The 23,865-nt window shown below is 42.3% G+C and overlaps 2 protein-coding genes across 4 annotated transcripts in view; one reads left to right on the forward strand and one right to left on the reverse strand.

The window, feature by feature from the left end:
- LOC144692053 (coagulation factor X-like) overlaps positions 1–17,803 on the forward strand; it is a 42,195-nt gene extending 24,392 nt beyond the window's left edge. The window contains exons 5-8 of the mRNA XM_078560610.1: positions 6,061–6,189; positions 11,404–11,516; positions 15,653–15,767; positions 16,710–17,803. Of these exons, the coding sequence (XP_078416736.1) occupies positions 6,061–6,189; positions 11,404–11,516; positions 15,653–15,767; positions 16,710–17,245 (893 nt within the window). The 3' untranslated portion in view covers positions 17,246–17,803. The remainder of the gene's footprint in view (positions 1–6,060; positions 6,190–11,403; positions 11,517–15,652; positions 15,768–16,709) is intronic.
- Positions 17,804–22,296: 4,493 nt separating this feature from the next.
- pcid2 (PCI domain containing 2) overlaps positions 22,297–23,865 on the reverse strand; it is a 49,871-nt gene continuing 48,302 nt past the window's right edge. For all 3 annotated transcript variants that reach the window (XM_078559560.1, XM_078559558.1, XM_078559559.1), the window contains one exon: positions 22,297–22,600. In XM_078559560.1, the coding sequence (XP_078415686.1) occupies positions 22,511–22,600 (90 nt within the window). In that variant the 3' untranslated portion in view covers positions 22,297–22,510. The remainder of the gene's footprint in view (positions 22,601–23,865) is intronic.

A 23,865-nucleotide genomic window follows, 5' to 3' on the forward strand; every position in this document is an offset into this window, starting at 1 on the left:
CTGTAAATCGGGAGGTGGAGGGGAGCGAGGAACTTGGTGAAATTGAAATCAATAGGGAAGCGGTACTGAGCAAACTGATGAAGCTGCGGACTGACAAGTCTCCGGGTCCAGATGAACTTCATCCTAGGGTCTTAAAAGAGATGGCTAATGAGATAGTAGGTGCGTTGTTGTTAATTTTCCAAAATTCCCTAGATTCTGTAAAGGTTCAGGAAAATATCAAATATAACCCCTCTATTCAAGAAGGGAGGGAGGCAGAAAACAGGAAGCTATAGGCCATTTAACTTGATGTCTGTCATGGGGAAGTTGTTAGAATCAATCATTAAGTAGGTTATAGCTGGGCACTTAGAAGAGCTCAAGGCAATAGGGAAGAGTCAGCATGGTTTTGCGAAAGGAAAATCATGTTTAATCAATTAATTGGAGTTTTTTGAAGGAGCAACGTGCACTGTGGATAAAGGGGAGCCTGTAGATGTGCTGTACTTGGAATTCCAGAAGGCATTTGATAAGGTGCCACATTAAAGGTTATTACAGAAAATAAAAGTGCATGGCGCAGGGGGTAACATATTAGTATGGATAGAAGATTGGATGGCTGGCAGAAAGCAGAGTGTTTGCATAAGTGGGTCTTTTTCGGGTTGGCAGGATGTGACGAGTGGAGTCCCGCAGGGGTCTCTGCTGGGGCCTCAACTTTTTACAATTTACATCAATGACTTAGATGAGGGGGGTGAAGGCATGGTAGCTAAATTTGCAGATGACACAAAGATAGGTAGGAAAGTATGTTGTGGAGAGGACATGAGGAGGTTGCAGACGGGTATAGATAGGTTGAGTGAGTGGGTAAAGATCTGGAAAATAGAGTTTAATGTGGGAAAATGTGAAATTGTTCAAAAGAACAAAAAAGCAGAGTGTTATTTAAATGGAGAATGGCTGCATAATTCTGAGGTGCAAAGGGATCTAGGTGTTCTAGTACATGAGTCACAAAATGTTAGGATGCAGGTACAGCAAGTAATTAAGAAGGCTAATGGAATGCTATCCTTTATTACGAGAGGGATTGAACATAAAAGTAAGGATGTCTTGCTTCAGTTGTACAGGGCATTGGTGAGACCGCACCTCGAATACTGTGTGCAGTTTTGGTCTCCTTATTTAAGGAAGAATCTAAATGCATTGGAGGCAGTTCATAAGAACATAAGAAATAGGAGCAGGAGTAGGCCATTCGGCCCCTCAAGCCTGCCCCGCCATTCAATTAGATCATGGCTGATCTGCCCCAGGCCTCAACTCTTTTGTGTCTGCTCCTCATAGCCCTCAACTCCCTGATATTTCAAAAATCTATCTACCTCCTCCTTAAATGCTTTCAGTGATCTAACCTCCAGAACTCTCCTGGGTAGAGAATTCCAGATATTCACAACCCTCTGAGAGAAGAAATTCCTTCGCATCTCAGTTTTAAATGAGTCCCCTTATTCTGTAACTATGTCCTCTAGTTCGAGGTTTCCCCCACTAGTGGAAACATCTTCTCAACATCTACCCTGTCAAGTCACCCCAGAATCTTGTACGTTTCAATAAGATGACCCCTCATTCTTCTGAACTTTAATGGATAAAGGCCTAACCTGTTTAGCCGTTCTTGATAAGTCAACCCCTTCATCCCAGGAATCAGCCTAGTGAATCTCTCCTAGTGAACTGTCTCCAATGCCAGTATATCCTTTCTTAAATACGGGGACCAAAACTGTACACAGTACTCCAGTTGTGGCCTCACCAAAACCATATATAGTTGTAAAAAGACTTCCCTATTTTTAAACTCCAACCCCCTAGCAATACAGGCCAAAATTCCATTTGCCTTCTTAATTACTTGCTGCACCTGCATGGTAACCTTTTGTGTTTCATGCACAAGAACGCACAGATCCCTCTGTGCTACACTGTTTTGGAGTCTCTCTCCATTTAAATAATAGTCTGCCTTTTGATTCTTTCTACCAAAGTGCATGACCTCACACTTTCCTACATTTAAACCCCGTCCACCAAGTTTTTGCCCACTCACTCAGCATATCTATATCCCCTTGCAGATTCCTTATGTCCTCATCACAACATGCCTTCCCACCTATTTTTGTATTGTCAGCAAATTTGGATACATTACACTCTGGCCCCTCCTTCAAGTCATTAATGTAGATAGTAAATAATTGAGGCCCTAGGACTGATCCTTGTGGCACTCCACTAGTTAAGTCTTTCCAACCTGAAAAAGACCCATTAATCCCGACTCTCTGTCTTCTGTGTGTTAACCAATCCTCAATCCATGTTAATACATTACTCCCAAATCCGTGAGCTCCTATCTTGTGCAATAACCTTCTATGTGGCACCTTATCGAATGCCTTCTTGAAATCCAAATACACTACATCTACCGGTTCCCCTTTATCAACTCTGCTTGTTACATCTTCAAAGGATTCTAGCAAATTTGTCAAACTTGATTTCCCTTTCACAAAACCATGCTGACTCTGTTTGATTGCGTTAAGCTTTTCTAAATGTCCTGCTGTTTCTTCCTTAATAATGGACTCTAGCATTTTCCCAAAGACAGATGTTAGGCTGACTGGCCTGTAGTTTCCTGCTTTTTGTCTCCCTCCCTTCTTGAACAGGGGCATCACATTAGCGGTTTTCCAATCCGCTGGGACCCTCCCGGAATCCAGTGAACTCTGGAATATTTTGATCAATGCCTCCGCTATCCCTGCAGCCACTTCCTCAGAGGAGGTTTACTGGATTGATACCTGGAATGAGTGGGTTGTCTTATGAGGAAAGGTTGGACAGATTGGGCTTGTTTTCACTGGAGTTTAGAAGAGTGACGGGTGATTTGATTGAAGTATACAAGATCCCGAACGGCCTTGAGAAGGTGGACGTCAAAAGGATGTTTCCTCTTGTTGGTAAGTCCAGAACTAGGGGGCAGTGTTTTAAAATTAAGGGTCACCCTTTTAGGACAGAGATGAAGAGAATTTTTTTTCTCTCAGAGGGTTGAGCAACTTTGGAACTCTCTGCCTCAGAAGGCGGTGGAGGCAGGGTCATTGAATATTTTTAAGGCAGAGGTAGTTAGATTCTTGTTAGGCAAGGGAATAAAAAGTTATCGGGGGTAGATGGGAATGTGGAATTCGAACACAAGCAGATTAACCATGATTTTATTGAATGACGGAGCAGGCTCGAGGGGCCGAATAGTCTGCTCCTGTTCCTATTTCTTATGTTCTTATGTTCTGTAATCCTTCCAATATGTCTGTGGCAGGCGGTAAGAGTGGTAGAGTCTTCTGGTCAGCCATGCCTGACGTGGAGTGGCACCCCTCAAGCTATAGCCTCTGGTGACAGGCTAGCAGCCTGTTCCAGGAAAAACTACTATGGGAACAGGTGTAAGCACGTGCTTTGTCTGCCCCATGCGCCACTAGGTATGGGAAGAAAAAGGAAGAAAGTAATTGTGATGATTTTATAACATATTTGAATGTTTAAAATGAGCATGTTCTCTTATAGTACTAATGTTTATAATATGAAAATGTCTATACTTTTTTTCTGGCATGTATTAATAGTATACTTATGACATGAGACTGAAGCTCTCCTGCTTGGAACCAGACCTCACCTCGCTGGTGTCTCACCAAAAGCAGCTCTATTCTTCGCATTAATACAGATGAGACTTTTTTGTGGTCACAAGCAAAAGTGGAAGGGGCGGGACCAGTAGGTGATCCGGCAGTCTTTTGCCCCGCCTAAGTGATCTGCATATGAGAATGTTTGAGAATCATTGCTTTGGAGCTTTCGTTGATGATTTTAAATCTGTGGTATCTTGCTATTGACCTCACTCGTTAGAGGGAATAGTTTTTCTCCAGCTACTCTATAAAAACCCCACATCTTAATAACGTCTATGAAGTCACCTCTTTACCTTCACTGTTCCAAGGAGAACAGTCCTAACTTTTCCAACCTCTCCTTGTAACTGAAGACCCTCACCCCTGGTGATATCCTGGTAAAACTCCTCTGTACGTTTTCTAAGGACTGTACATCCTACCTGAAGTATGGTGCTCAGAATTGTCCACAATATTCCAGCTGAGACCTAATTAGTGACTAATAGAGTTCTAGCATGACCTCCTTGCTTTTATATTCTACTCCTTAATTTATAAACCCAAGTCACCTTTTTAACCACCCTATCAACTTTCCCTTCCATCTTTCAGGATTTGTGTGTTTGGTATTAAGATCTTTCTGCTCATCTGCACTTTTCAAAGTAATGCCATTATAATATGTCTTTCCATATTAGTTCTCCCAAAGTGCATCATACCATACTTCTCTGAATTAAACTCCATCTGCCATGCCTGTGTCCAATTCACCATCCTCTTTATGTCAGCCTGAAGCTTATAATTTTTTCATTACTTTCTACTATGTTGCAAAATTTCACATCTTCTGCAAACTTCATAATGCTGCTTCCTACACCTGGGTCTGGTTCATTTATAAAAATTGAAAAGAGTAATGGACCCAAAACTGATTGCTGGAAACATCACTGTAAAATCATCTGCCAGTCTGAAAGACATTCATCCACCAACTTGAAGACAATTTTGTATCTGTACCTCACTTTAAACCCCGTTAATGAGCTTTAGTCTTCTAAATAAGCCTGTGTGACATCTTGTCCACTTCCTTCCAAAAATCCATATATACATCTACCACACTACCTTGATTACCTTCTTTAATGACTCATCGAAGAATTCAAACAAGTCAGTCATATATGGTTTGCATTTAAATCCATGCTGGCTCTCCTTGATTAATCCATGGATTGTCAAATGAAAGTTTATTTTGTCCCTGATAATGGATTCTTATAACTTCCCCACCACCACCGTTAGGCTGACTGGTCTGTACTTTCCTGGTTAGTCCTCTCCCTTTCCTTGAACTGTTGTGCATCATAAGCAACCCTCCAGACCTCTGCCACTACTGTATTCAATGAGGATTGAAAGATTGTTACTAATGCTTCTGCAATTTCCACCTTTGCTTCGATCAGGAACCTAGGATGCATTCTAACCAAAACACACCTTTCAGTAATGCTAATCTTTTTATTATATCTTCTCTATCTATTACCATTCTTATGGAAGTCCATAACTTCCCACTCCTCTTTTAGTGTAACCTCCACATCATCCATTTCCTTTGTGACCATGAAGGTGAAGGGTTGTCATAAAAACCCAAATGATTCACTGATGTCCCATAAGGAAGGAAACCTGTCGTCCTTTCATGGTCTGACCTATATGTGACTCCAGTCCCACACTTCACTAATCCTTAACTGCCCTCTGAAGCGGTCTAGTAAAACACGTAGGTTTATCAAAACCACACTACCTGTGATTCAAGAAGGTAGCCAACCCCACCAGCTTCTCAGGTCAACTGGGAATGTGCAGTAAACACCGGCCTTGCCAGTGATGTCTTGAGAATGAATTAAAAAAGAATCCTGCTAGTGAGAACCTTCCATGGAGTCAGCATTAAAATAAGAGCTGCAGATTGTGCTTGCTCTGCAACAGAACATCCAATGAAAGTGTCCCATTTCCCGCATTTTAGAATTCTTAGCCCACTGTTACAGAAGTTAAGCCAGAAGCAACCAATCGCATTAGTTACCCCTGATAAAGCAGCACAAGAGGACCAATAGCTGAAGAAGTGATAAACACTTTACACAAACTTGCCTTATGCTGATTATGTGATGGCTGTGCTTTAATTGGTGCTATGGCACAAGTTGCTTATTATAATGAGGGATTTGTGAAAATATGTAGTCTTGGGTTTTTTCTTTACCTTAACGCATCCACTAGTTGGATATTACAAAGTGGCCATTTGTTTGGACAGTGCCATGTCATGAAGAACCTGAGGGCACAGTTAGTGTCTTCTTACAATTTAAATTCTGATCTTCATACTTCAAATAATTATTAATAGATTTCAATCTAGAAATCAATTTATCTTTTTGCTTGTGTAGAGAAAAGATAGATGATATATCACTGCTGGTTTCAATGGGAGTTTCCCTTGTGACCTGATAGTTAACCCATCATCCAATCACTTTGTACATAGACTGATGGATTTCAATAACTCTTTGAATTTCAGGTCCCTTCGACTGTTCGTCACATGGACAAACCTGTGACCACTTCTGTAAGTCAGACGATGGCACTTACATCTGTTACTGTGCCGCAGGATATAAACTTGGAGAGGATGAAAAGAGCTGTATTCCTGAAGGTAGGTGTTAAGATATTAAATATGTCCTGTACTTCATTCCATTACAAAAATCAGTGAAGACCCATGGTCTGCACCTGCAGAACTGGGAAAGTGGAGATGGGATTTAGCACCATTTTGTGCCAGCAGCAAGCTCTGCAGCAATGTACTGCAGCCCCAATGCAGCGAGCCCTGCAGCAATGTACTGCAGCCCCAATGCAGTGAGCCCTGCAGCAATGTACTGCAGCCCCAATGCAGCAAGTCCTGCAGCAATGTACTGCAGCCCCAATGCAGCAAGCCCTGCAGCAATGTACTGCAGCCCCAATGCAGCAAGCCCTGCAGCAATGTACTGCAGTCCCAATGCAGCAAGCCCTGCAGCCCCAATGCAGCAATGTACTGCAGCCCCAATGCAGCAAGCCCTGCAGCAATGTACTGCAGCCCCAATGCAGCAATGTACTGCAGTCCCAATACAGCAATATACTGCAGTCCCAATGCAGCAATGTACTGCAGTCCCAATGCAGCAAGCACTGCAGCAATGTACTGCAGCCCCAATGCAGCAAGCCCTGCAGCCCCAATGCAGCAATGTACTGCAGCCTCAAAGCAGCAAGCACTGCAGCAATGTACTGCAGCAAGCCCTGCAGCAATTTACTGCAGTCCCAATGCGTCAAGCGCTGCAGCAATGTACTGCAGCCCCAATGCAGCATGCCCTGCAGCAGTGTACTGCAGCCCCAATGCAGCAAGTCCTGCAGCAATGCATTGCAGCCCAATTCAGCAAGCCTTGCAGCAACACATTGTAGCCTGAATACAACAAACCCTGCAGCTACACATCACAGCTCCAGTGTAACTTTGACTTTGTGTCAATGACGGATCAGTTGAATAATCCCCAAGTGAAAAGGCTCTGAACCTGCTCCATTTCAAGTTTTCCAGCCTGATAGTGCAACCTTGCTTTTCCTTATGGACAGCTTCAACCACCGACTTAGGCAGTTAATTCCAGATGCCCACCACCCTTTGCATGAAAAAGTTTTTCCTCATGTACCCTCTAATCCTTCTACCAATCACCTTAAATCTGTGCCCCCTGGTAATTGACCCCTCAGCTAGGGGAAACAAGTCTTTCCTGTCTTCCCTATCTAGTCCCCTCATAATTTTGTACACCTCAATTAGGTCAACCCTCAGCCTCCTTTGTTCTAAGGATTGTAGCCTATCCAATCTTTCCTCATAGTGGCAATTTTTCAAGCCCTGGCAGCATTCTTGTAAATCTCCTCTGTATTCTCTCCAGAGTAATTATGTCCTTCCTGTAATGTGACCAGAACTGTACACAAAATTCCAGCTGTGGCCTAACCAGCGTTTTATACAGTTCCATTATAACATCCCTGCTTTTGTATTCAATACTTTGTTCAATAAAGGAAAGCATTCCATATGCTTTCTTAACTACTTTATCCACCTGTTCTACCACCTTCAGGGGCCTGCGGAAATGCACTCCAAGGTCTCTCACTTCCTCAACTTCTTTCAATACCCTCCCATTTATTGAGTATTCCCTTGCTTTGTTTGCCCTTCCCAAATGCATTGCCTCATACTTTTCCAGGTTGAATTCCATTTGCCACTTTTCTGCCCACTCAACCAAGCCATTGATATAATTTAGGAGACAACAGCTATCCTCTTCACTATCAACTACACGGCCAAATTTTGTGTCATCTGCAAATTTCCCAATAATACCTCCCATATTTATGTCCAAATCGTTAACATATACAACAAACAGCAAAGGCCCCAACACTGAGCCCTGTGGAACACCACTGGAAACCGTTTTCCATTCCCAAAAACATCAGTCAGAAAACAGAATAGAAAACATGGAATCCAGGTCCCGAGCTATTTTCAAGAGATATGCCAGGATTCCACTTTGGCCGCTGTCAGAATCTGAGAGGCAATGACGTTTTTAGCTTTTTCCCTCAACTGATATCTTTAAAAGGAATCTCAGCTGCTCAGGTGCCATGCTGCTCAGTATGTTTTACTGAGCCTAGTGTTATTGAGGGACCCGGGAGGGTTTTCACCCTGTTGGAGGTGGACATAGGCCTGATGATTGGCACCATTCCACATTACCCGTAATAAAGTATTAAACACGGGAGCATCTGTCTGCCTGTCTTACTCTAATGCCAACATTGCACCTCAGCCAATGCTTTGACACCTGGCAAAGTAGCATTAACTGCCACCTCTGAATGTGGCATTTACACAATCTGATATTGGGTAGAGGTGAGAAATGACAACAGTAAAGAGGTCACTTGTGGGAGAGGTTTATAGGCCCCCTAACAGTAATCACACTGTTGGACAGGGTATACAGGAAGAAATAATGGTGGCTTGTGAGAAAGGTACGGTGATAATCATAGGTGATTTTAATCTACATATAGATTAGACAAATCAGATTGGCACAGTTAGCCTGCAAAATGAGTTCAGAGTGTTTTCAGGACAGTTTCTTAGAGCACCACATTCTAGCACCAATCAGAGAGCAGTCTATACTAGATCTGGTAATGTGCAATGAGGCAGGATTAATTAATGACCTCATAGTGATGGCACCCCTAGGGTAGCAGTGATCATAATATGACTGAATTTCACAATCAGTTTGAGAGAGAGAAGTGGATCTAAGACTTATAAACTTAAATAAGGGCAATTATGAGGGCATGAAGACAGAGCTGGCTAAAGTGAACTGAAAATTACGTTAAGGATAGGTCAGTCAAGATGCAATGGCAGACATATAAGGAAATTTTTCAGAATACTCAGAAAAAATACATTCCACTGAGAAAAAAAGACTCTGAGGGAAGCTCACACCATCCATGACTAACTAAAGAAGTTAAAGATAGTGTCAAATTGAAAGGAAAAAGGTGTATAATTCTGGAAAGATGAATGGCAGGTCAGAAGATTGGACAGAATATAAAGAACAATAGAGAATGACTAAAAGATTAATAAGGAGGGAGAAATAAGAGTAAGAGAAAGCTAGCTGGACATACAAAAAGATAGTAAGAGTTTCTACAGGTATTTAGAAAGGAAAAGAGTAAGTAAAGTAAGTGTTGGTCCTATAGACAGTGAGAATGGGGAATTAATAATGGAAAATAAGGAAATGGCAGATAAATTGAATAAATATTTTGCATCTGTCTTTACTATAGACGACACAAATAACATCCCAGAAATAATTGTGAATCAGGAGGTGAAAGGTGTGGGGGGTTAGGAACTTAAAACAACTACAATCATCAGGGGAAGGGTACTGAGAAAATTGTTAGAACTAAAAGCTGACAGGTCTCCAGGTCCTGATGAAATTCATCCTAGGGTCTTAAAAGAAGTTGCTGCTGAGACAGCAGATGCATTGGTTTTAATTTTCCAGAATTCCCTAGATTTTGGAAAGGTCCCATCAGATTGGAAAACAGCGAATGTGATTCCTCTATTCAAGAAAAGAGGGAGACAGAAAGCAGGAAACTACAGGCCAGATAACTTAACATCTGTTACAGGGAAATTGCTGGAATCTATTATTAAGGAGGTTATAGCAGGGCACTTAGAAAATCTCAATGCAAATAGGCAGAGTCAACGTGGTTTTGTGAACAGGAAATCACGTTTGACTAATTTATTGGAGTTCTTTGAGGAAGTAACAAACAACATAGATAAAGGGGGACCTGAATGTGGTGTACTCAGATTTCCAGAAGGCATTTGACAAGGTACCACATCAAAGGTTACTGCACAAAATAAGATTTCATGGTGTAGGGGGTAACATATTAGCATGGAGAGAGGATTGGTTAGCTAACAGGAAAAAGAGAGTAGGCATAAATGAGTCATTTTCTAGCTGCCACGATGTCACAAGTGGAGTGCCACAGGGATCAGTGCTAGGGCTTCAACTGTTTACAATTTATATCAATGACTTGGATGAAGGGATCGAATACATGGTTGCTAAATTTGCTGATGACACAAAGATAGGTAGGAAAGTAAGCTGCAAAGAGGACATAAGGACTCTGCAAAGGGGCATACATAGGTTAAGTGGGTGGGCAAAAATTTGGAGTATAATGTGGGAAAATGTGAACTTACCCACTTTGGCAGGATGAATGGAAAGCAGCATATTATTTAAATAGAGAGAGATTGCAGAAATCTGAAGTACAGGGGGATCTGGGTACAAGAATCAGGAAAAGTTAGTATGCAGGAACAGCAAGTGATTAGGGAGGCAAATGGAATGTTGTTGTTTATTGCAAGGGGAGTGGAATATAAAGGTAGGGATGTTTTACTACAGTTATACAGTGAGACCACATGTAGAGTACCATGTACAGTTTTGGTCTCCTTATTTAAGAAAGAATATAAATGCATAAGAAGCAGTTCAGAGAAGGTTCACTCGACTGATACCTGAGATGGGGAGTTATCTTACGAGGAAAGGTTGAGCAGGTTGGGCTTGTACCCATTGCAGTTCAGAAGATTAAGAGGTGACCTTATTGAAACATACAAGATCCTGAGGGGTCTTGACAGAATGGATGCTGAAAGGATGTTTCCCCTTGTGCAAGAAACTAGAACTAGGGGAAACAGCTTGAAAATAAGTCTCCCATTTAAGACAGAGATAAGAAGAATTTTTTTCTCTCAGATGGTCATGAATCTTTGGAACTCTCTTCCCCAGAGAACAGTGGAGGCAGGGTCAATTAATATTTTTAAGGCAGAAGTAGGTAGATTCTGGATGAACAAGAGAGTCAAAGGTTATCAGAGGTAGGCAAGAATGTGAAGTTGAGGCCACAATCAGATCAGCCATGATCTTGATCTTATTGAATGACGGAGCAGGCTCAATGGGTCGAATAGCCTGCTCCTCTTGATTGAAACACATGAGACCCTAAGGGGTCGTGACAGGATGCATAGTGTTGAACATGTCTGTGTTCCCCTCTGCAAGCTCTCTTTCTACTCTGAATGACACATTTCCCAACTCGTTTTTTTCTGGACGGGGACCCGTGCACACCTATGCTACAGATCAGAGACTCGGGCACACCATTTGTCAGCTGCCCTGAAAATGATGCATCAAGATCTCTGGGAGGTGCTGCTGGGGTTGGGGAGGGGGGGAGCTGTGGGAGGCGGAGCATTTGTAGGGGAGGGGGAGGGAGTTGTTTCCCGCAAAGTCAGAATACAGTCGTGTAGGTTCTGTTGACAGCACCAACCTGTGGGGAGAAGGTGCATGGAATATCAGAGCCATTGCTGCAATTCTAAGCCAAGCACTGTCTATTTTATGTTGAACAGTGCCTTATCCGTGTGGAAAGGTGATGGTCGCTTCATCGATCGAAGATACAGATTTGATCCTCAGGGCAATCGATGGTGACCAAAATTGTAGGAAGGGCGAATACCCTTGGCAGGTGAGGATTTACTGCACAATAAGGCCCTGTGACACTCATCGTATGAGCCATGTTCTGGTGGCTGCATCCTTTTACCCTCTTGATGGCAGGGTAGTGTCCTCTTCCAAAACATATCTACCTCTCGCCCTAGGACATCAATGCACCCTTGCACCTGGCTGGTATTGCACTGAGTGCAGTGGACAATGTGGGCAGTGAACTCAACATAATCTTCCTACTTCCCCAACCATCTCTCTATGACGTTTTCTGAAAGTCTGCGTACCTTGCTTCAGCAATAGAAACCTCACATTCTCGTATTGTATCAGTCCTGACCACTAATCAGATCAATTTTAGTTTCATGTAGGTTTTTTCAAATTATCATTGGAATTTCAAAGCCCACTCACTGCTACTCATCATCAGCTTGTAAATATTTCTGGACTAATTCCTGCTCCAAATGTCTCTGCTAGGAACTATTAAATGTAAATAAAGGCAACTGCAAAGATATGAAGACAGAGTTGGCTACATTGGACTGGGGAAATAGGTTAAAACACTAGAGAAGCAGTGGCAGACATTTAAGGAGATATTTCATAACTCTCAATAAAAACATATTCCATTGAAAAGAAAGACACTACCAGAAGAATGCACCATCCGTAGTTAACTAAGGAAGTTAAGGGAAGGCATTACATGGAAAGAAACAGTGTACAATGCTGCAAAGATTTATGGTAGGGCAGAAGATTGGCGAAATTTTAGAAAATGGCAAAGGATGAATGGAAAAAAATAAAAAGAGGGAGAAATTATATTATGAGAATAGATTAGCTAGAAATAAAAAAATAGGTAAGAGCTTCTACAAATGTGCAAAACAGAAGAGAGTAGCTAAAGTAAACGTTGGCCCCTTAGAGACAGAGAAATTAATACTGGAAAACACAGAAACGACAGAGACTTCGAACAAGTATCTTGCATTTGCCTTCACAGAAGATGACAGAAAAAACATCCTAAGAGTAGTTGGAAGTCAAGGGGAAGAAGGGAGGGAGGAACTTAAAATTGGAGAAAAATAGGAAAACTAGTGTGACTAAAGGTTGAAAAGTCCCTTGGACCCGATGGGCTACATCCCAAGGTCTTAAAAGAAGCAGCTGCAGAGATGGTGGGTGCATTGTTTGTAATCTTTCAAAATCCCTATGAAAGGTCTCAGTGGATTGGAAAACTGCAAATGTAACACCTCTATTCAAAAAAGAAGGGAGACAGAAAGCAGGAAACTATAAGCGTTTAGTCCAACATCTGTCAATGGGAATTGACTAGAATCCATTATTAAGTAGTAGCAGGGCATTTAGAAAATCATATTACAATCAAGCAGAGTCAGTATGGGTTTATAAATGGGAAATTGTGTGTTTGATAAATTTATTAGAGTTCTTTAGTGTGTAACCAGTAGGGTGCATAGAGGGAAACCAGTATATGTAGATTTCCAAAGGCATTCAATAAGGTACCACATAAAAAATTATGGCACAAGAACAGAACTCATGGTGTTGGGGCAATAAATTAGTATGGATAGATTGGTTAACTACAGAAACAGAGTCAGGATAAATTGGTCAATTTAAACTGGCAAACTAACTCGTGGAATTCCACAGGGATCAGGGCTGTGGCCTCAATTATTTACAATCTAAATTAATGATTTGGTGAAGAGACAGACTATATTGTAGCTAAATTTGCTGATGAGACAAAGATAGGTAGAAAAGAAAGTTGTGGGGAAGACACAAAGAGTCTGCAAAGGTATATAGATAGGTTAAGTGAATGGGCAAAAATTTTGCAGATGGAGTATAATGTGGGAAAATATGAGGTAGCCCACTGGAAAGAATAGAAAAGTAGAAAATTATTTAAATGCAGAGAGACTGCAGAATGCTGCAGTCCAGAGGGATCTGGGTGTCCTGGTACATGAATCACAGAAGTTAGCTTGCAAGTAATTAGGAAGGCAAATGGTTCATTGGCCTTTATTACAAGGGGAATGGAGAATACAGGTAGAAAAGTTTTGCTGCCATTGTACAGGGCATTGATCAGACCACACCTAGAGTACTTTGTACAGTTTTGGTCTCCTTATTTAAGGATGGATATACTTGCATTGGAGAGAAGGTGCATTAGGTTGATTCCTGGGATGGAAGGGTTGTCTTATGAAGAAAGATTGAGCAGTTTGGGCCTGTATTCATTGGGCTTATAAGAATGAGAGATCCAATTGAAACACATAAGATTCTGAGGCAGCTCGCCAAGATAAATAGATGTTGAGAGGATGTTTCCCTTCATGGGGGAATATCGGTCCTGTCACTCTGTTGCACATGTGGATACTAGACTCCTTCCACTTCACAAATCATCTTCATGGGGAGCCATGCCACTGCCAAATCACTGTTCTGTTGAGGCCCTCAGGTCTAGGTCACTGAGCTCCTCCACTGAGAGAAATTCTACTCTGCCTTCCATGGAGGAACATCCCACTGCCCCCTCCCACATCCAGGTCCTTACACTCTCAGTTTTACCCCTGTGAAAACATTCCTTACTCATGATCTACTTCCTGCTGAGTGAGCACACTATCTCTCATGTGAGGGCAGGTGCTGGATCCATGATACGGATGGTAAGCACAGGGCAGGAGATGTGCAACTTGAAGTGCTCGGCTGGCCCTCTGGTTCTCCTCTACCTTTGAGCTACCACTGAGGAAGTTAAAAACAGTCTTTAGCTATACGAACCATCAAATGGTCCTTCGAAGAAATAGGGCTGGAGTCAAAGCCTACTGAAATGCCTTGTTATTCTACATGCTCCTCAGGAAAACTCTAATCTTCCATACCAACCTGCTCCCAGCACTTTTGTTCCTACTTGCCTGCTTTCCACAACTTTTCCTGTGACCTTTACGACAGGCTTTAAACTTTCACCCTTGTGAGCATCAGAACTTTTGATACTGGACCAAATCAGAAAGTTTCAAGAGTGCTTCCAAGCAAAACCTCATTAAATTGCACCTATTCAGATATCTGTCCAAAGGTGAGGTGGTGATTGTGAATTTTGATGCAAGAAAAAACATCTTTCTTCAGCGTAGCCTGATTGAGGCGATTCTCTCTTCATCCTGTTCCTGTTCTGCCTCCATCCATTATTACCATAGATTGGGGAATGGTCTGGAGACTTTGATGTGACAACACTGTTTAAAGGCAGTTTGCCTGAGCTCTCTTCAGCAGCAGGAGTACAACAAAATTATCTGAATCACACTAGTAACTGCAGCGAAGTTAACCAAAGCTTCAACCAGCCACTTGCTCCTCAATCTACTGACCATGACCTGGTTAATACAGATATGAGCAAAGCCAGGAGCTGAAACGGCAGAATTTCATATTACAAATACAGAATTACCTGGAAAAACTCAGCAGGTCTGGCAGCATCGGTGGAGAAGAAAAGAGTTGACGTTTCGAGTCCAACATGACCCTTCAACAGAACTGAAGTATAGTTAGGAGAGGGGTGAAATATAAGCTGGTTTAAGGTGGGGGGCGGGGGGAAAGAGAAGTTGAGGGTGGGGTGGTTGTGGGGACAAGCAAGCAGTGATAGGAGCAGATAATCAAAAGATGTCACAGACAAAAGGATCAAAGAGGTGTTGATGGTGGTGATATTATCTAAGAAAAGTGCTAATTAAGAATGGATGGCAGGACACTCAAGGTACAGCTCTAGTGGGGGTGGGGTGGAAAGACTAACAAGGTATTAGTTGTAGATTTAAAAATAATGGAAATAGGTGGGAAAAGAAGAATCTATATAAATTATTGAAAAAAAAAACAAAAGGGAGGGGGAAGAAACGGGGTGGGGATGGGGGGAGGGGGAGTTTAAGATCTAAAGTTGTTGAATTCAATATTCAGCCCGGAAGGCTGTAAAGTGCCTAGTCGGAAGATGAGGTGCTGTTCCTCCAGTTTGCGTTGGGCTTCACTGGAATTTCATATTCATTAAATTGGCCATCATTCCCATGCATTCATCCATGCATTCCATTCCCCATTCCCAGGATATCCTGACACAATGATAAATGGGGTGGATTGCAGGGTTGTCCTAGTCCTGGCTGGGATTCCAACCCTCAACCCCCAACCAGAAACCCAGTCTTAAACAATTCTAACTTGCAGAATTTCTGGGCTAAGATGGCTCATGTGTTTCTACCCTAGGTACTTTTAAAACATGACAATGAAGCAGTCTGCGCAGGTGCCATTCTAAATAAGGACTTTGTGCTAACCTCAGCTGACTGTGTAAACCAGTTGCATTCCTTCACAGTTGTTGTGGGTGAGTGCTTTCAACTTTAGTTTCTGCCTTTCTGTACTCAAATTAGATTTGATGACATTGTGACAGTGACATTATGTTTTATTTTCTCCCCTTTTCTCTTTAAAGCACTGCCTTAAACGCAGCAATGCCCATCGGCATCATATCTCCGCTGCCTCTGTCTGTTGGCCATTTGTGAGCCTAATTATTGTGTCTAAGACAGCTATTTAACCATAGGCAGCACTGTCCTAACCAGCCAACTCATGTAAGGGCTTTCCAGCAGGGATGGTGACCAGCAGCAGGAACTATGGCAGGTATTTGTCCCCTATGCCCACAGCCATAGGGTGAGGCCAGTTGTCTCGTATACTACCAGCTGAATTAGAATATTATGCTGAGAGGATGAGGTGAACTAAGGTGAGAGGAAGCTGGTATGGTCATAAGCACCAGCATAAACTAGTTGGGTCAAATGGCCTTTGTGTGTGCCATAAATTCTATGTAATTCTACAAATTTACTGCTAATATTTCTGTTATTTATACATAGCATCGAAGATATTATTTGAAGTACCTCAGATGTACATTCAAACATTCAATTGCTTTAATTTTACAATGCTAGCTATTCTCTGCTCCATATCCCTGCTGTAGTGCTCCTGTCCAGGAGGGAGCATTCTCCCAGTTCCTGGTCAATTATTATCCCCTCAAACTGCTTTAGATGGTGCTGGTTATCTCATTTTTATTTGTAGGACTTTCCTGTGTGCAAATTGGCTGGTGTCTCCCTACAAATGACTGCACTTCAAAAATAACTCATTGGCTGTAAAGTACTTTGGGACACCATGAAGTAGTGAAAAATTATATATAAATACAACTACTGTTTCTCTTATTATTTTTCAGACCAATATCTTTTTCAAAAATTGAAAACATACATTTCTGCAAAAGGATAATCTACTTTGTCCTTTTTGTTTTATATAGGCGAGAACAACCTGGAAGTAAACGAAGGTAGTGAGCAAACACACAATATCAGTCAAATACACATTCATTCAAGGTACTCCCGAGTTACTTTTGAGAATGACATTGCACTACTGAGGTTAGAGACACCAATCGAGTTCAACAACTACACCATCCCTATCTGTCTTCCCGAGACAGACTTTGCAGAATTCTTTTTGATGAACTTGGAATATGGGGCCATAAGTGGATGGAAACAGAAACAGGGCCGCATCAACCAGCCAGTTCTACTTGGCGTCCCATATGTTCCTTATGTCGAATTTTCAAAATGTGAGAGGCTGCAGCATTTTCCCGTTGTACATCGAATGTTTTGTGCGGGTTTCGAAGAACTGGAAGATCCGCTGTGCTACTTAACCAGAGGAAGTCCCTTCGTCACTAAGTACAGGGATGTCTGGTATTTGACAGGCATGAGTTTAGGAGCAGGAGAATATAACTGCTCCATGGTACCAGTTTATACAAAGGTATCAAGGTACATAAATTGGATTAAAAAAACAATGGCTTGATCAGTCTTGGGTCTCTAGATGTGCACCCAACGTAACAAATTAACATGACTTCAGGATGTATTTTTGCCACCAATACTCCTATAGACAGAGAAACAGGAGTGGAGAATTGAGTTGAATTGAGTATTCTTGAGAACCAAAATAGTGATTAAAAAATGATTACTGACTCAAGTCCTACTTCTGTTCCCTAATTCTAACTCCATGGGGCTGTTTACAAAAACAAAAATGGATCCTTAAGCTTGTAGATAGCAACTGGTTTTAACCATTCCTGGAAATATGTAGAGCTACTGATGAAATGATGTGATTGTAAACTGATGTAATAAACAGATGCAATAGAATTACACTGATACCAGTGATAGTGATGATGCTGCTGATAGGGCTGGTGATGGGTGATTGTGTCAGGTGACGATTACGATAGTAACAATGACATTGGCGATGATGATCGGTGTTGGTGATGTGTGCAAGATGTGTTTCTCCCACATATCCTATATTCAAATAATTTTATGGAAGATGACAGATTTCTAACAGAACCCATGCAATTATATTTTTGTCTATTCTGAACTCTCTATCTGTAGCCTTATGGTTTAGCACAAACACTGATTAGCGAATGAAAAACCAACACTAATCTGAATATTTAAGCATAACTAGTTGATATCCGGTGCCATTGATCATGACAGCCTGGGGCCAGAGAAGTCCCAGAGGATCCCAGAGAGGCCGATAATGAAGCTGCCAATGTTGTTGGTCCAGCCAAGAGGAACAGGAAATTACGTGCAGCACAAAAGGTAATGGGACAGCTGAGTCACAAAAAGTGATCATTTCCTGAGATCACAGCACCTAAAGAGGGCATCAACTTGTCATGGTCTAAGTAAAACCACCTCTCCTCAAAATTAACCATCGAATCATAATTATGAGCATCAGCATGGTACCATTCCCCATTATTCTATTAGATAAACAAATAACAAGCAGTCATTGCATCAAATAATTCCAGTGATCTAGTACTGTCACAAAAGCCTCATCAGTTTCTGCACCATGGACACCCCTTGTGGCCGCCTGACCTTTGCTTTGTCATATCCTATCATTTCTATGTCACACCTGGGACAGCTGTTCCAAATTACAAGAGCCCCTTGGGTTTGAGGTGACTGGCTCCGCTCCACTCCGTTCCGCCCGGGGATCGGCGCAGGGATAGGATCATTCTTTATTGGGACAGAGGTTGCTCCAATCTGGTAGAGTTGGAGGCTTCCGCAATGAGTTAAAGATTGGCTGATGTTCCTGCTTCCATGAGGGGGACCAAGCCCCAACAACTCCACACGATGCTGAGAGTAGGATCCTGGTCACCAGCAATCAGTGCGACAACTGATCTCAGTGAAGCAGAAAGATCCTGGGATCCCGGACTAACTGAATACCATCTGGTGGTGCAAGAATACTGCCTTGTATACAACTATCTCACCTTATCAGCGTTATCTGTAGGCGCAGAAAATGCTGGAAAAACTCAGCAGGTCCGGCAGCATCTGTGGAGAGAGAAAGAGTCGGAACATTAACTCTTTCTCACTCCAGAGACGCCGCTAGACCTGCTGAGTTTTTCCAGCATTTTCTGTTTTTATTTCAGTTTTCCAGCATCTGCAGCATTTTGCTTTTATTATCTGTTGACACCCCAAGATACTGGCTTTAGGCTGCTCAGCTCAGGGTAGCAGTGCTGCCAGAGATAAAGGTGACTGCATTCTCATGCTCTTCAGCAGCATTCTTTCTCCTTTCCTGTTTTGCCACGTCTGGATGGGGAAAGAAAAAGTTTGCATGCAGGTCAGGCAGAGTCAGAGCTATCAGAAACAGGTACTTTGTGGATCTCTTATGAGGAAGCTGGTGGAGAGACTGAAGAATATATACATTCTCATGAACTCACATTTGTCACAATGTCCGACCTCCCCTTCACCCGCCCCACATCTTCATTTTCAACTGCGAGGCCAGTTAATTTCAATGATTGATAGCACCACTTCTTTTTGATGACTTAAGTGAGTGAATGCCTAGCATTATGTGCTGGATTCCTGTGCAGGAGGAACCCATAGTATTAAGTGGCTGTAGGTCTACAGATCCTGCAGTGTCAACCTGTCAATTTTAATGGTAGTAATGGTAGGTGGAAGGAGTAAGGAATGAAATGCTGAGAGTTCAATGCATGACAGGATGTGAGAACTGACATGAGTGATGCCAAGTTATATTGTTTCTATGGCGAGCAACAAGGTGCAATGTGATATCCCAAAGGGCATTGCTTGAATATTGGGGCAGGACACTGCAATTTGCATGTGTTTCTATAAGCTGCGTTGCTATTCAGCAGACATGCTGAACTACCTTTACTGCCCTAGCGAAGTCATTAAACTGCACATGTCGCTGTAATCTGGCCTTTGGGGTTATGGAGGTCCGTCTCATAGCCATATCCTTCACGTGTACCATGCTGCTGTGTATAATAGCTTCTTCCCTGTACTATCAACCATTGCACTCTCTCAGATAGCACCGGCCCTTGCATTCTCGCTTTCCAGAGGCTCCTTTAAATGGATCCACCCTTTCAAATAATGAGGCTTCACCCACCTATTTCTCTGAATTTTCTGCCCCTTTCTGGAGAAAAAGGAATTACCATTTCAGACCTATGAGCTTTATTCAGAAATTCTGATAAAAGGTCATCACACATTTTTAAAATTTATTCATAGGATATAAGGGTGGTTGGCAAGGCCAACATTTATTGCCCTTGAAATGGTGGTGGTGAGACACCTTCTTGAACTGTTCAGTCTGTTTGGTGTTAGGAAGTTCCACATTTTTGATCTAGCGACAGTGAGTGAAGGAACGGTGATATAGTTCCAAGTCAGGATGTTGCATGACCTGATGGTGTTCCCATACACCTGCTGCCTTTGTTCTTCTACATGGTAGAGGTCACAGGTTTGGAAAGTGCTGGCAAAGGAGGCTTGGCGAGTTGGGTCAGTGCACCTTGTTGATGTGCACATTACTGCCATTGTGCACTGATGGTAGAGGCAGTGAATGTTTAATGTGGTGGATGGGTGCCAGTCAAGCAGGTTGCATTGTCTTGGATGGTGTCAAGCTTCTTGAGTGTTGTTGGAGCTGCACTCACCCAGGCAAGTCGAGTGTATTCCATCACACTCCAAACTTTTGCCTTGTAAATGATGGACAGGCTTTGGGGAGTCAGGTGAGTTACTCGCCATGGAATTCCTAGCCTTTCATCAGCTCTTGTATAGTATCTGGTCCAATTTTTGTTAATGATGGGGAATTCAGCGACGATAATGCCGTTGAATATCAAGGGGAGATAATTAGACTCCCTTGGAGATGGTCATCACCTGGCACTTTTGAAGTGCTAATGTTACTTTCTATTTATCAGCCCAAACCTGAATTTTGTCCAGGTCTTACCGCGTACAGGCACAGACTGCTTCAGTATCTGATTTCCAAACAAAGTCATATTGGACTCAAAATGTTACGTCGATTTGTCCTTCCACAGATGCTGCCAGACATGCTGAGTTTTTCCAGCACTTCCTGTTTTCATTTCAGTATCTGAGGAACTGCAATGGAACAGAACTCTGAAATCACCAGCAAATATCCCCAATTCTGATCTAATGATGGAGGGAAGGTCATTGGTGAAGCAGCTGAAGATAGCTGGACCTAGAACACTGCCCTGAGGAACTCATACAGCAACGTCCTGTGGCTGAGATGATTGGTCTCCAACAACCACAACCATCTTCCTTTGTGCTAGATATGATTCCAACCAGTGGAGAGTTTTCCCCCTGATTCCTAGTGACTTCAAGGAGCCCAAGAAAAATTGATGCCACACTCAGTCAAATACTGCCTTGATGTCAAGGGCAGTCACTCTCACCTCACCTCTGGAATTCATCTCTTTGGTCCATGTTCGGATCAAGACTGTAATAAGGATTGGAGTCACGTGGTCCTGGCAGAATTCGAACTGAACACTGGTGAGCAACTTATTGTTGAATAAGTGTCATTTGAAAGCATCGTCAACAATACCTTCCATCATTTTGTTGATGATTGAGGGTGGACTGGTGGGACAATAATTGGCCAGGTTGGATTTGTCCTGGGAAATTTTACACGTTACCCACAGATGCTGCCTGACCTGTTCGGTGCTTCCAGAATTTTATGTTTTTTATTTCAGAAGATTGTATAAAACACTGATGAGGCCACAACTGGAGTATTGTGCGCAGTTCTGGTCACATTACAGGAAGGACATAATAGTTCTGGAGAGAGTGCAGAGGAGGCTTACAAGAATATTGCCAAGGTTAGAAAAGTGTAGCTACGAGGAGAGATTGGATATGTTGGGGTTATTTTCCTTAGAACAAAGAAGGCTGAGAGGTGACTTGATTGAGGTGTACAAAATTATGAGGGGAATAGATAGAGTGGACAGGATAAAATTGTTTCCCTTGATGGAGAATTCTAGAACCAGGGGACATAGATTCAAGATAAGTGGCAAAAGGTGTAGGGGGGACATGAGGAAGAACTTTTTTACGCAGAGGGTAGTGGGTGTCTGGAATTCGCTGTCCAAGTTGGTGGTAAAGGCAGAAACTCTAAACTCTTTTAAAAAGTACCTGGATCTGCACCTTAAGTGCTGTAAGCTGCAGGGCTATGGGCCGGGTGCAGGAAGGTGGGATTAGAAAGGGCACCTGGGTGTCCTCGGGCTGGCATGGACAAGATGGGCCAAATGGCTTCCTTCTGTGCTGTAACTTTTCGATGGTTCTAAGAGGCAAGGTTAGCAGAGGAAATATTGTGTGAAATATATTTTGCATGAAATTTATTTTCTGGTGTGGGTAGGGATGGAATGTTTGAGGGCAAGCTGGCAAAGCAAAAAACTCAAATTTTTGGTCTTGTGCGTGTTCCATTTTGAAACATTTTAGGATAGATGAGGTACAAATTATTAATATGGTGATATCAATCTAAATTCTTCAGTTTCTGCAGCAGAGATATATAAACAGTGTGCTTCAATAAAAAAAGTTTGTATTAATTACAACATCATTGTCATTTAACAAGTTCAAGTTAACAAAATATATCTTGCATCACATTTGCATCTTTAATGAGAAATACAAAATTACACTGGAACAATGACAGAGGAAATACATCAAACAATGGCAGGAAATACTCACTGGAATGCAAGTCACATTATCCTTAGCTTTACATACAATCCTTGGTGATGAGGCCATCAGCCTGCAACACGTGCGTGTCCTGGGATTGACGTGGGGAAGCAATATATGAACATCTGACCTCCTTTGATTAACACACAGAGGACAGTGGTGGGAAAGGATTCTGTTTACTGACAACAAGCTTCTGATGCTGGTGAGAGATATAACCCTTGATGTGTCCCTACAAAACAAAGAATGAAATGTGACCACACGCAAATGCTACTCTATAACGATTTAGCAAAAGGACTTGCATTTTTATAGTGTCTTTCACGATCTCAGGATATCCCAATATGCTTCACTGCTAATGAAATGCTTATTGAAATGTACTCACTATTGTCATGTAGGCAATGATACAGCCAATTTGTGCACAGTAAGCTCCCACAAACAGCAGCATTTGTAAGCAGATAATCTGTTTTAGTGATGTTGGTGAGTGATAAATTTTGGCCTTCCAAATAGTCCCATTTAATTACTTATACATACTTGAGAAGGTCAGGTGGGGCCTTAGTTCAACCAAAAGACAGCACCTCTAAGAGTGTTTGGATGTGCACTTGTGATGCCATGGCATACAAGGCTGTGGGCCTAGAGCTGGAAAATGGGATTAGATTAGTTAGGTATTTATTTGACCAGTGCAGACTCGATGGGCCGAAGGGCCTTTTCCTGTGCTATAGACCTCTATGACTCTATGAGTGTGGTCAAGTTTCCAGACTGGGACTCCAGCAACCAGTTACATCAACCTTTTGACTCACGAGTAAGACAAGTGAGAGTGCTAGCCATTGAGCCACATTGACACCAATTGTTAACGGCCCTCAAACAGACAACGCTGTCATAATGACCTCTTCACCCACCATAAAGCTACCCAAGTAGCCCCTTCAAAGAACAGGGGTTAGCCGACCTGGTGGCACACAGCAAAATCTCATCTGCTAAGCCCTTGCTCTGTCAATTAATATAGAAAATGATGGAAAACGCTGTCATAAACCTTGGCAATTTTAAAGATAAACTCACAGTATAAATTTAAAATAATTTCTGTCCATTACAAAGTAGGACTTATAATTACTGCTAGCTTCCAACCTCAGTCATGAGTGCAAGTGAAGCAACTAATAGTGTCCTTAGTTTAAAAAAAACTAACAATATCCACCAACACCAACTCAGTAAGATTCAACTCATCAGTCCCTCTCCATCCAGAGTCCATGTCTGATTATTGGACCCCATCAGTCCCTCTCCATCCAGAGTCCATGTCTAGTTAACAATCTTCTTCCTCCTTCCCTTTTGCAAGTTCTTCTTTACTTTTATTTTGTATTCAGTCCTTTCCCATCACCCTCCAACCTACTCCAGAATACAGATATTAACTGGGGTCATTCATATTCTAAGCATACAAGTGTGAGGGAGGGTGCAATACTCAGCAGATTCAGGTCAGAGCGATGCAGAGGGTACCTGTATATGTTGACT

The sequence above is a fragment of the Cetorhinus maximus genome, chromosome 16 (genome assembly GCF_964194155.1).
Source record: "Cetorhinus maximus chromosome 16, sCetMax3.hap1.1, whole genome shotgun sequence".
NCBI lineage: Eukaryota > Metazoa > Chordata > Chondrichthyes > Lamniformes > Cetorhinidae > Cetorhinus > Cetorhinus maximus.